At 44.1% G+C, this 12,635-nt stretch overlaps 1 protein-coding gene across 1 annotated transcript in view; it reads right to left on the bottom strand.

Moving 5' to 3' along the window:
- Positions 1–10,023: 10,023 nt before the first annotated feature.
- Positions 10,024–12,635, bottom strand: part of LOC141051189 (uncharacterized) — a 101,744-nt gene continuing 99,132 nt past the window's right edge. The window contains exon 14 of the mRNA XM_073548053.1: positions 10,024–11,852. Coding sequence (XP_073404154.1) covers positions 11,056–11,852 — 797 coding nt within the window. The 3' untranslated portion in view covers positions 10,024–11,055. The remainder of the gene's footprint in view (positions 11,853–12,635) is intronic.

Here is a 12,635-nt window from a genome sequence, read left to right on the forward strand (position 1 = left end):
TAAATGTAATATCCATTAAAGCCCAAATGGGAACTAATTCTATGAGTCTTATATATAAATCATTAAAGCCTTCTATACATTGGTCAGACTCTTCACCAGGCCCTGGAAAATGGGTTGCTCAATTAACGAACTGTCGGGTAGATGACGTTTTGAAAGCCACTCTGCGTATTAACTCTATATTACCATATCACAGTTACATAACCATGTCACTTATGATATTTCATAGAGCATACATCTCCCCGGAGGTCAAGTCTAAAATCTCCCCCTCAGGGGACTATCCCTGCCCTAAATGCTTACACTCTCCAGCTGATATTTTCCATTGCCTTTGGGACTGCCCAAAAATAAGGGAGGTGTGGGATACACTTCTGCAACATCTCATCAACACTTTTGTCATATCTATCTCTCTCTCCTCGGAGTGGGCCATGTTTAATATTCTCGCACAGGACCAGTTGGTGAGGCTTTCTGTCCAGCAGCGCCGCATCTTGTTCATATGGGCGGCAGCCACACGTAAAAGCATTCTCCATTTGTGGGCACAGGATGTAACACCTTCTTTAAGCTTAATTGCTACAAAAGTAACATATCTCTTCAAAATGGATTGGATAGAGGCCTTACTTAATAAAGAAAAAGACACCGAGCGCTTTTTTTTCACATGGTCCTCTTTTTTCAATACTCAGACATCTTCCACACGCCAGGCGATACATAGTTGTTTCCAGCTCACCAACTGGTATATGAGAGAGCAGCTTGCCAGTAATATACCTGTTAGACTGGATTGAAATTGTGTTATGGAGTTTGCCCGGGGGAGTGGGGGGAGGAGGGGGAGGGGCGGGGGGGGGTTATAGTTGAAAAAATGCCGTCTAATGTTAATAATATTGCATAAATGTTCTTCTGTTATTGGACATTATATGTACAGTGGGGAAAAAAAGTATTTAGTCAGTCAGCAATAGCGCAAGTTCCACCACTTAAAAAGATGAGAGGCGTCTGTAATTTACATCATAGGTAGACCTCAACTATGGGAGACAAACTGAGAAAAAAAAATCCAGAAAATCACATTGTCTGTTTTTTTTTTCATTTTATTTGCATATTATGGTGGAAAATAAGTATTTGGTCAGAAACAAGCAATCAAGATTTCTGGCTCTCACAGACCTGTAACTTCTTCTTTAAGAGTCTCCTCTTTCCTCCACTCATTACCTGTAGTAATGGCACCTGTTTAAACTTGTTATCAGTATAAAAAGACACCTGTGCACACCCTCAAACAGTCTGACTCCAAACTCCACTATGGTGAAGACCAAAGAGCTGTCAAAGGACACCAGAAACAAAATTGTAGCCCTGCACCAGGCTGGGAAGACTGAATCTGCAATAGCCAACCAGCTTGGAGTGAAGAAATCAACTGTGGGAGCAATAATTAGAAAATGGAAGACATACAAGACCACTGATAATCTCCCTCGATCTGGTGCTCCACGCAAAATCCCACCCCGTGGGGTCAGAATGATCACAAGAACGGTGAGCAAAAATCCCAGAACCACGCGGGGGGACCTAGTGAATGAACTGCAGAGAGCTGGGACCAATGTAACAAGGCATACCATAAGTAACACACTACGCCACCATGGACTCAGATCCTGCAGTGCCAGACGTGTCCCACTGCTTAAGCCTGTACATGTCCGGGCCCGTCTGAAGTTTGCTAGAGAGCATTTGGATGATCCAGAGGAGTTTTGGGAGAATGTCCTATGGTCTGATGAAACCAAACTGGAACTGTTTGGTAGAAACACAACTTGTCGTGTTTGGAGGAAAAAGAATACTGAGTTGCATCCATCAAACACCATACCTACTGTAAAGCATGGTGGTGGAAACATCATGCTTTGGGGCTGTTTCTCTGCAAAGGGGCCAGGACGACTGATCCGGGTACATGAAAGAATGAATGGGGCCATGTATCGTGAGATTTTGAGTGCAAACCTCCTTCCATCAGCAAGGGCATTGAAGATGAAACGTGGCTGGGTCTTTCAACATGACAATGATCCAAAGCACACCGCCAGGGCAACGAAGGAGTGGCTTCGTAAGAAGCATTTCAAGGTCCTGGAGTGGCCTAGCCAGTCTCCAGATCTCAACCCTATAGAAAACCTTTGGAGGGAGTTGAAAGTCCGTGTTGCCAAGCGAAAAGCCAAAAACATCACTGCTCTAGAGGAGATCTGCATGGAGGAATGGGCCAACATACCAACAACAGTGTGTGGCAACCTTGTGAAGACTTACAGAAAACGTTTGACCTCTGTCATTGCCAACAAAGGATATATCACAAAGTATTGAGATGAAATTTTGTTTCTGACCAAATACTTATTTTCCACCATAATATGCAAATAAAATGAAAAAAAAACAGACAATGTGATTTTCTGGATTTTTTTTTCTCAGTTTGTCTCCCATAGTTGAGGTCTACCTATGATGTAAATTACAGACGCCTCTCATCTTTTTAAGTGGTGGAACTTTCACTATTGCTGACTGACTAAATACTTTTTTTCCCCACTGTATACTTTGTATTACATTCAATAAAGATGGTTAAAAAAAAAAAAGAAAATTTGTCAAATCTGTGAGATCCAAGCTGGATAACAGAAGTAATTGTATGGCGTGTAGAAACCTGAGGGCGGAAATCAGCATCTGAGTCCTCTCCCACTAGTTCAAAGGTGTCTGGAAAACATTCCTCAGTGTACAGTAGTTTTGGTCCTGAGAGCCCTGTTGTGCTTCCTAGTCGACTTGCGTCAACTGCTCTAGTTGCATGATCTGCAGAATTTTGGTCTGTGGGAATGTAATGCCACTGTTTAGGATGAACTGATCTCCTAATTTGTAGCACTCTGTTGTTGACATAAACGTAGAATCGTCTAGTTTCATTGTGGATGTATCCCAGGACTACTTTGCTGTCTGAGTAGAACTTGGCCTGTGTCAGGTCGATATCCATCTCGGATGCGATGAACTCTGCTAGCTCGACGTCTAAGACTGCAGCACAAAGCTCTAACCTTGGTATGATGTACTCTGGCTGTGGAGCAAGTTTGGCCTTCCCCATAATGAATCTAATGTGGCTCTGACATTTGGAGTCTACAGTTTTGAGATAGGCAACAGCAGCAATTGCTTTGACAGAAGCATCTGCAAATATGTACAGTCTTTGGCTTTGTATTTCTGTAGACAGCATAGGGGTGTATGGTCTTGGCACATTCAGGTTGGAGAGGGGTGCTAAAGAGTTCTTCCATACTTCCCACTGGATTCTCTTATCAGGTGGCAGAGGTGTATCCTAGTCAGATGTCTCCTTAGTTAAGTCTCTTAGTATGGCTTTGCCTTGTATAGTAACAGGAGCTGCGAAACCCAAAGGATCGTACAGGCTGTTGATGGTAGACAGGACACCTCTGCGTGTGAAAGGCTATTCTTCCTGGCTGACCTGAAAGGTAAAAATATCTGGCTATAGATTCCAGAGAAGCCCGAGGCTGCGTTGCATCGGTGTGGGGTCTGACCCCAGGTCCAGGTCTCTGAGACCGTTACACAAGTCTTGTGAAGGAAATGCTTTCATGAGTTCTTGGCTGTTTGAGGCTAGTTTGTGAAGTCTGAGGTTAGAGCAAGCAAGGATCTCTTGGGCTCTCTTGAGAAGACTGATGGCAGTCTCATTTGAAGGCATGGCTTTCAGACAGTCGTCAACACAAATGTTCTTTTCTATGAATTGTCTGACATCTGATCCATATTCTGTTTCTCCTTCTTGAGCTGACCTTTTGAGTCCATAAATGGTGACTGCAGGAGAAGGACTATTGCCACTCTCATGTGGTACTCTGTGACCTCTTTAGTAGGATCATTGTCTCTGTACCAGAAGAATCTTAGGAAGTTACTGTCTCTCTTGCTCACAAGGAAACAATGAAACATTTGCTGGATGTCAGTGATGAAAGCAATGGAATCCTTACAGAAGCGCAAAAGTACTCCCAGCAGTTTGTTATTGAGGTCTGGTCCTGTCAGTAGAACATCATTCAGGGAGACATCATCAAACTTAGCACTGGAGTCAAACACCACTCTAATCTGGCCCGGTTTCTTAGGGTGGTATACTCCAAACATGGGTAGGAACCAGCATTCTTCTGAGTCTTTGAGAGTGGGAGCTAGTTCTGCATGGCAGTTTTCAAAAAATCTTTGACATGAAGGAGAAAAAGTGATCTCTCACCTCTGGTTTCCTTTGTAGATTATGTTTGAGAGAGGAGAAACGTTTTAATGCCTGATTTCTGTTGTTTGGTAGATGTGGTCTGTGGGTTCTGAAGGGAAGAGGTGCGACCCAGCTGTTGGTCTCATCTTTTACAAAGTCCCTTGTCCATTACCTCCAAGAACAACTTGTCCTCTACCGACATTGCCACTTGGTTGTCTTGCTTAGTTCTCTGGAAGACTCTGCACCCCAACTGATCTTCATAGCTTCCTGACACCATACTGCTGTCATGAGTAAAGTCTATTAAATGAATGGGTAGTTGGATGCTGTGTGGTAGTTCCTTGACATGGAACTCATTGTTGCAAGGTTGAAATAGAGATGGGCGTCCTTTCTCCAATGTTTTTGTTAGCATACTTGTCACAGATGATGGGTCCTGCATGTGTCCCAAGCATACGTTTCCTATTATGACTCATCCTAGGTCTAGCTTTTGGGCATAGGGAACATTGTGGAGTCCATTGATATGACATCTCACTTTATGGACCTGTAGGATATCTCTTCCCAATAGCAGTATTATCTGAGCCTGATGGTCGAGTTCCGGTATAAGGTGTGCTATGCGTTTTAAGTGAGCGTGATGGATTGCCACATCTGGTGTAGGTATTTCAGATCTGTTGTCTGAGATCTGGTTACACTCGATGATTGTAGGTAGTGGTAGGCAGAATTGTTTGTCTGCGGACTCAATTTGGTAGTCAGTGGCTTTCCTGCCTGCTGTTGTCACAGTACCTTCACATGTCTTTAATGAGTGGGGGGTGCTTGGCCCTTTGATGTTGAATAGACATAAGCATTAACATACAGTAAATGTTTAGCATTAACACAGGAGAAAGAGAAAAAAAAACCTCAGGCTTATCTCCCGGTATGATAGTGCAATAAATCTCTTGCCTTCATATGTATTCCAAAGGTAGGACCCAAACCTCACACAATAAAACAGTAAAACCAATTTATTATTATTATTATTTATTGTTATAGCGCCATTTATTCCATGGCGCTTTACATGTGAGGAGGGGTATACATAAAAACAAGTACAATAATCTTAAACAATACAAGTCATAACTGGTACAGGAGGAGAGAGGACCCTGCCCGCGAGGGCTCACAATCTTCAAGGGATGGGTGATAATACAGTAGGCGAGGGTAGAGCTGGTCGTGCAGCGGTTTGGTCGATCGGTGGTTACTGCAGGTTATAGGCTTGTCGGAAGAGGTGGGTCAATTTTCAAATGTATGTTATACATCACATGACCTCGACACATTTGAATACCGGCTTTGCAGCCAGGGATCCCATATACGCTGAGTCTTCTTTTTTGCAGAGGCGGTTTGTGTAAGGGCTAATTCATGCTCACAATGAAAGTGAACTTTTTCAACTACTTCTGTAATGGTCAGAACTGTAGCACATTTCCATTTAGCCGCCACTAGCAATCTAACTGCTATCAGTGTGTGAGATAAAGCTCCCCTTATATGCGAAAACTCCTCTGTTCCAATATGTAAAATTACCAGGCTAGGAGACAGCGTCAGGCCTAAGCCAAGGACTTCTAGTATTAATCTGGCAATATCCTTCTTTAGATTATTCAGATCTGGACAGTCCCACCACATGTGTTCTAGTGTCCCCCGAAGCCCACATCTCCTCCTACATAATGGGGATTGGTCCAGACCAAAGTGAGCCACTTGTACCGGAAACCTATACCAACGAAGGTGAATTTTTTCAGTTGTTCAAGATGGTTAAGACATGATGAGACCCGTAACACCTCTCCCAGAGCATCCTTCCAGGCCCCCAGCTCCAGGGATATACCCAGTGAACGATCCCAGAGAGACATATAAGGAAGTTTTATATCCAAATCAGGATCATTCAGAGCTCTGTATTGGATAGACACTCCTTTTGGGCCGGATTCTGGTATTAAGAAGTATCCATTAGCTCTGCGATCTCATCTGGAGATAAAAAAGGGTGATTCCGGTGAAGTTGACAAAAGATGGCGTATTTGTAAGTATTGATAGAAACACATACCTGGTGTCACGCTCGCGCCTTGGCTGAATGGCGCAAGCCGGGGGTTTGTGGCCCCACTGAGCCACAAACCAGACTACCCTGGAAGGGGCGTGACTACGACAGCTACCTCGGTCTTCAATGGAGCCTCTGATGGTGAGGTCAGGCTTGTGCGACAGGTAGCTGTCGGGTGCCACTCCAGGGTGGTGTCTGGCTGTGGCTGCTGATCCCACTCGGGGACAAGTCACTTGGACAGGTGCTATAGACTGGCAGGCAGGTAGACACGACAGGCACGGCTGAGACACTGGGCAAGCAGGCGTGGCTTGGAGACACTGGGCAAGCGGGCACGGCTTGGAGACACTGGGCAAGCGGGCACGGCTTGGAGACACTGGGCAAGCGGGCACGGCTTGGAGACACTGGGCAAGCGGGCACGGCTTGGAGACACTGGGCAAGCAGGAGTGGAATGAGAGACAGGTTTGGACCTGTTCACACAGGAGGTGCAGGTATGGATATAGGCAGGAAGGAGTGGAATATGAAGGAACAGGTTTGGACCTGTTCACCCAGGAGGCGCAGGTATGGATATAGCCAGGAAGGAGTGGAATATGAAGGAACAGGTTTGGACCTGTTCACACAGGAGGTGCGGAGTAGGCTGGACTGCAAGGGAGCCGGGCAGGCAGAGCGGCTAGGGAGCCGTGCAGGCAGAGCGGCTAGGGAGCCGTGAAGGCAGAGCGGCTAGGGAGCCGGGCAGGCAGAGCGGCTAGGGAGCCGGGCAGGCAGAGCGGCTAGGGAGCCGGGCAGGCAGAGCGGCTAGGGAGCCGGGCAGGCAGAGCGGCTAGGGAGCCGGGCAGGCAGAGCGGCTAGGGAGCCGGGCAGGCAGAGCGGCTAGGGAGCCGTGCAGGCAGAGCGGCTAGGGAGCCGTTCAGACAGAGCGGCTAGGGAGCCGTGCAGACAGAGCGGCTAGGGAGCCGTGCAGACAGAGCGGCTAGGGAGCCGTGCAGACAGAGCGGCTAGGGAGCCGTGCAGACAGAGCGGCTAGGGAGCTGTGCAGACAGAGCGGCTAGGGAGCTGTGCAGACAGAGCGGCTAGGGAGCCGTTCAGGCAGAGCGGCTAGGGAGCCGTTCAGACAGAGCGGCTAGGGAGCCGTGCAGAACGGCTAGGGAGCCGTGCAGACAGAGCTGCAAGGAGCCGTGCGGGCAGAGCTGCAAGGGAGCAGGGCCTCTGATAGGGAGGACACAAGGAAAGACACAGCAGAGAAGGAACCACAGACAAGGAGACAGACAGACAGAGGTAAGACTGAGTTCAGACAGAGACACAGGGACAAAGACACAAGGACCAGGATATTCTGCCTCCTGGCAGGCGGACAGAGAAGTACTAGGCAAGGTACCAAGACACAGGAATACGCAATAAGAGCCTTCAGAGAAGGCAATACATAGGACAGGGCCTGGCTAGCTCAGCAGCAAGGAGCTAACCGAGTTTAGACATTGCTCAGGCAAAGGTTAGTGGGTGTGGCGAAACTAAATAGTCAAGGGCTCTAGGTGATTGGTAAGGGACATATTACACAGGTGCACCCTGACTGCATAAGAACCAGAGAGTTCAGGCGCCGCCCCCCTATACACAAAGTCAGGAAACATGGAGAGCAAGCAGGAAAACAAGAGGCATAGCACATGGACCTCAGGACTGGCAACAGACAGAATTCACAGCATGGCTTGAAGCAGAAAGTAAGTTGGTGTGCGGGGAATGGGAGGCCATGCAGTGATGCCAGCAGGGTTGTTAGTTGTCCTTAGTGCATCTGGGACTGCAACTAGATATATCAAGGATTTTGTAGGGTTTAGTTTGTGATATATTTTACCAAATTCCTCCAGCACGGACATGACAGCTGAGAACGATGGCCCAATATTCACACACGAGATTATGACGTAGTCCGCATAAAGTCCCACTTTATGTGTTACCGGGCCCACTGTGATCCCCGAGATATTGGAATCTGATCTTATGCGTTCAGCCAACGGTTCCATACATAGTGCAAATATAATGGGGGCTAGGGGGCAGCCTTGTCGTGTTCCGTTTGTTATTCGGAAGATTCCAGACAAGAAACCCGACGACAGTACCCTAGCACAGGGAGTCGAATACATAGAACTAATTGCTGAGAAAATGGGACCCACAAAGCCAATTTAGTCAAGACAGCCCGTAAATATCCCCAGTGCACCCTGTCCAACACTTTTTCAGCATCCAGAGACAGGAATAGTTTGAGAGAAAGCACTGGAGACTTCTAAGGTGGCCAGCAATGAGTCCAGACCTGAATCCCATAGAACACCTGTGGAGAGATCTAAAAATGGCAGTTTGGAGAAGGCACCCTTCAAATATCAGGGACCTGGAGCAGTTTGCCAAAGAAGAATGGTCTAAAATTCCAGCAGAGCATTGTAAGAAACTCATTGATGGTTACCGGAAGCGGTTGGTCGCAGTTATTTTGGCTAAAGGTTGTGCAACCAAGTATTAGGCTGAGGGTGCCAATACTTTTGTCTGGCCCATTTTTGGAGTTTTGTGTGAAATGATCAATGTTTTGCTTTTTGCTTCATTCTCTTTTGTGTTTTTTCATTTAAGACAAATTAAATGAAGATAATAATACCAAAGAATTTGTGTTTGCAATCATTTTCAGGAAGAAACTGAGTATTATCTGACAAAATTGCAGGGGTGTCAATACTTTTGGCCACAACTGTATGTCCTGGATTGGCATCCGCACCGTCGCAGCTACAGCCAAAAAATTTGGCAGAGTCACACATCTGGACCCCGAGAGCGTCATAGGCTATGTTGTGAGGCAAAATTTTAACCCCGCGCGTTCCAATTCACAAAACAATTTTGCCCCTATCTACATAATGGGGAAAAAGTGAAAGGAAAAGTGTTGGAGGCAAATTGACAGCTGCCAGATGTGAACAAGGGCGACTTAAAGAATGAGAGCGATGGCGCCAAACAGTATATACAGTACAGTTGCTACACCACACACGGGGATATGAACACACTCACAAAATGCGCCACACACTACCACGTGCTTCAACATATACCACCCTCAGCACACATTTCACCACACATACAACAACCATGCCACATAAAAGTTGCCACTCAAAACTCGCCACTCTGTCCCAGAACTGTTTAAAGGCTGAAAAATAAGCTCTGATTGGTTGCTATCAGCAACAGTTTTCTTTGTAGACAGTTGTGGTAACTGAGGCCTATTATTCATATCATTTTTCTGCTGTTATTGTCCTTCTGTAAAGCTGGAAATAACACAATTTATTACCGTGCCAACACAGACCACCCTCTGACACAGACTGCAGGGGGAGCCCAGTATCACACAGGATAGGATTCAATACACGGCTCAGCAGGCAGTATCACACAGGAGAGGATTAGATACACAGCTCAGCAGTCAGTATCACACAGGATAGGATTAGACACATGGCTCAGCAGTCAGTATCACACAGGATAGGATTAGATACACAGCTCAGCAGTATCACACAGGAAAGAATTAGACACATGGCTCAGCAGGCAGTATCACACAGGATAGGATTAGATACACAGCTCAGCAGTCAGTATCACACAGGACAGGATTAGATACACAGCTCAGAAGTCAGTATCACACAGAATAGGATTAGATACGCAGCTCAGCACACAGTATCACACAGAAAAGTATTAGATACACGGCTCAGCAGTCAGTATCACACAGGATAGGATTAGATGCACGGTTTTTATGTGCAATATAATCATTATAATTTGTTATAACTAACCACAGTTGGTTACTATGCCCAGGCAACGCCGGGCTTCTTCAGCTAGTGAATAATAAAGAAAATGCCCAAGCTTATGCAAAAAATATCAACAAGCTTTATTAAATACAATTTAGAGCAAAAACACATATCTACAAAACGTGTATATAAATATATACCAAGTGAGATAATAAGTTAAAACCAGTGGATAATGATGCAACCATGGTGTGACGACGCAGGAATATTCATTAGAGTAGACAGGAAACAGTTGTAAGAATTGCACCAAATGGTCTATAAGAACCCTAGTCACACATTTTTCGGGCAGAGGGAGTTACCCCATTATCATAAGGACCGAAAGGCATATATAATTATCCCGGGGAAGGGGGTAAGCTGAAGTCACCAAGGGTATATATAGCATTAGTCACAAAAGTGTGGGTCACTTACAGAATAACCCCTAATTCACCCATATCATATTGCCTAACTGCCAAGCAATCACCAGAAAAACAAGGGGGAGGAAGTTTGTATCCACTCTTACCCATCATATAACGCTTGCGGGATGAAATTCTAATTTTGTAAGAAGCACCTGTATATCTATTCTATTCTGTTGGGCCATGCTGTGATTTTGCTGTACGTGGCAGATGAAATGTCGGGTTTTCAAGAACATGGGTGAGCAAAAATCAGACCGCACTTGCATTGTCCGAGTGTGGAGCGATTTTTATTTTTTTTTATCACAACTATTTACTTGGACTCGCGAGTGTCGTCTGAGATCAATTGCACCATGCATCAATTTTTTTTTCAGCTTGATCTGAGTTGGGAACAAAAATCGCAGATGAGCAGGGACTCATGGATTAATATTGCTCAGAGTGTCATTCATTTTTTTATCAGATTGCACTCGTCCGTTTTTCTCACAAAAGAGCCTTTAATGTTTTGTCTTGTGCAGTTTGTAAAAATATATGGCTTCTCCCCTGTGAGAATTCTCTGGTGTTTAACAAGACTTAATTTCCCTGAAAAACATTTCCCACATTCTGAACATAAAACAGGTTTCTCCCTGTGTGAGTTCTCTGATGTATAACAAAATATGATTTCTATTTAAAACATTTTCCACATTCTGAACATGAAAAGCATTTCTACTCTGTGTGAGTTCTCTGATGGACAACTAAAACTGATTTCCGATTAAAACATTTCCCACATTCTGAACATGAATATGGCTTCTCCCCTGTGTGAAGTTTCTGATGTCTAACAAAATTTGATTTCTCTGCAAAACACTTCCCACATTCTAAACATGAAAAGGGCTTCTCCCCTGTGTGAGTTCTCTGATGGACAGCTAAATGTGAATTCTGATTAAAACATCTCCCACATTCTGAACATGAAAAGTTCTTCTCCCCTGCGTGGAGTTTCTGATGTCTAACAAAATTTGATTTATCTACAAAACATTTACCACATTCCGAACATAAAAAAGGTTTATCCCCTTTGTGAATTTTCTGATGTATAACAAAACTTGACTTATCTGTATAACATTTCCCACATTCTGAACATGAATATGGCTTCTCCCCTGTGTGAACTCTCTGATGTCTATTAATACTTGATTTATGGTTAAAATCTTTACCACACTGTGAACAAGAAAATTTTGAGGGACTTTTGAGGAAAAAATTATTTCTATTTTTTGCATTAGATGGCTTCTTTGCTGTAACAGCAATTTGATTTTTAATGCCTCTTTTGTGACTTTTATTTTTCTTAATAGTCTTTGATGAATCAGAAGTTTGGACCTGTTTAAAAGGATCAGATAATAGATCTTTGCTGTGAAGGAATGATGGAATATCTGGAGTAATGGCATTCAGTTCAGTTCTATCTTGTGTGATCTCAAAGTCATCTGAATGAAAAATTGCAGATGTCACTTGTCCCTGTGATCTCCTGGTACAGTCATCTGCCAAGAATAAAGAAGACTGTTTTTAAATAAAATTTGCATTTGTAGAACATTTCTAAATTACACATAGAAATTGCAAGTTATGTAGACAAAATCAGCTGACAAAACATTAAACCTCAGAGCATGATGTTCGACAATGTTTGTTTGCTCTGCCTCCCAAATACTGGAATAATAGAACAGGAAAAAACATTATATAGGCCAAAATGAAACCAATAAAAACTTGCCTAATAAGTGGGTCTCACAAAATGCCAACATAAAAAAACAACATTTTTATCCCAATATGCAGAATTTTTTACTTACAGTTGTGCTCAAAAGTTTACATACCCCGGCAGAATGTTGTCACAGTAGTTTGACAATAAATGGCTTCACCTAACCACTAACCATGAGTGGAGAAAAAGTTTTGGTGTTATCATTCATATTCTATGAAAAAAGGTCAAGAAAGCAAAAATTCTGCCGGGGTATGTAAACTTTTGAGCACAAGTGTACATAGAAAAAAAACAAACAAATTATCAAAGTTTGGTGTCCCCGTAAATCAGACTGATGTGTACAATTATTAACCTACAAAATATCCACTCGGCTAAGTGGCGCATACCCCTAAGCCATAAAATAAGACCAACCAAGATAAGGACCTCTAAACTGGTAGATCCAGAGGTAATAAATAATGAGTCTGATGTGTACAATTATGTTTTACTAGAAAATTAACGCCGTGAGAGCAAAACCCAAAAATCAATAGCAGAATTGCATTGTTTCACCGTTTTGTTGCAGATAGAATTTTTTTTCTCT

This window comes from Dendrobates tinctorius, unplaced genomic scaffold, assembly GCF_039654945.1.
Source record: "Dendrobates tinctorius isolate UK_male_01 unplaced genomic scaffold, ASM3965494v1 ptg000155l, whole genome shotgun sequence".
In the NCBI taxonomy this organism is placed as follows: domain Eukaryota; kingdom Metazoa; phylum Chordata; class Amphibia; order Anura; family Dendrobatidae; genus Dendrobates; species Dendrobates tinctorius.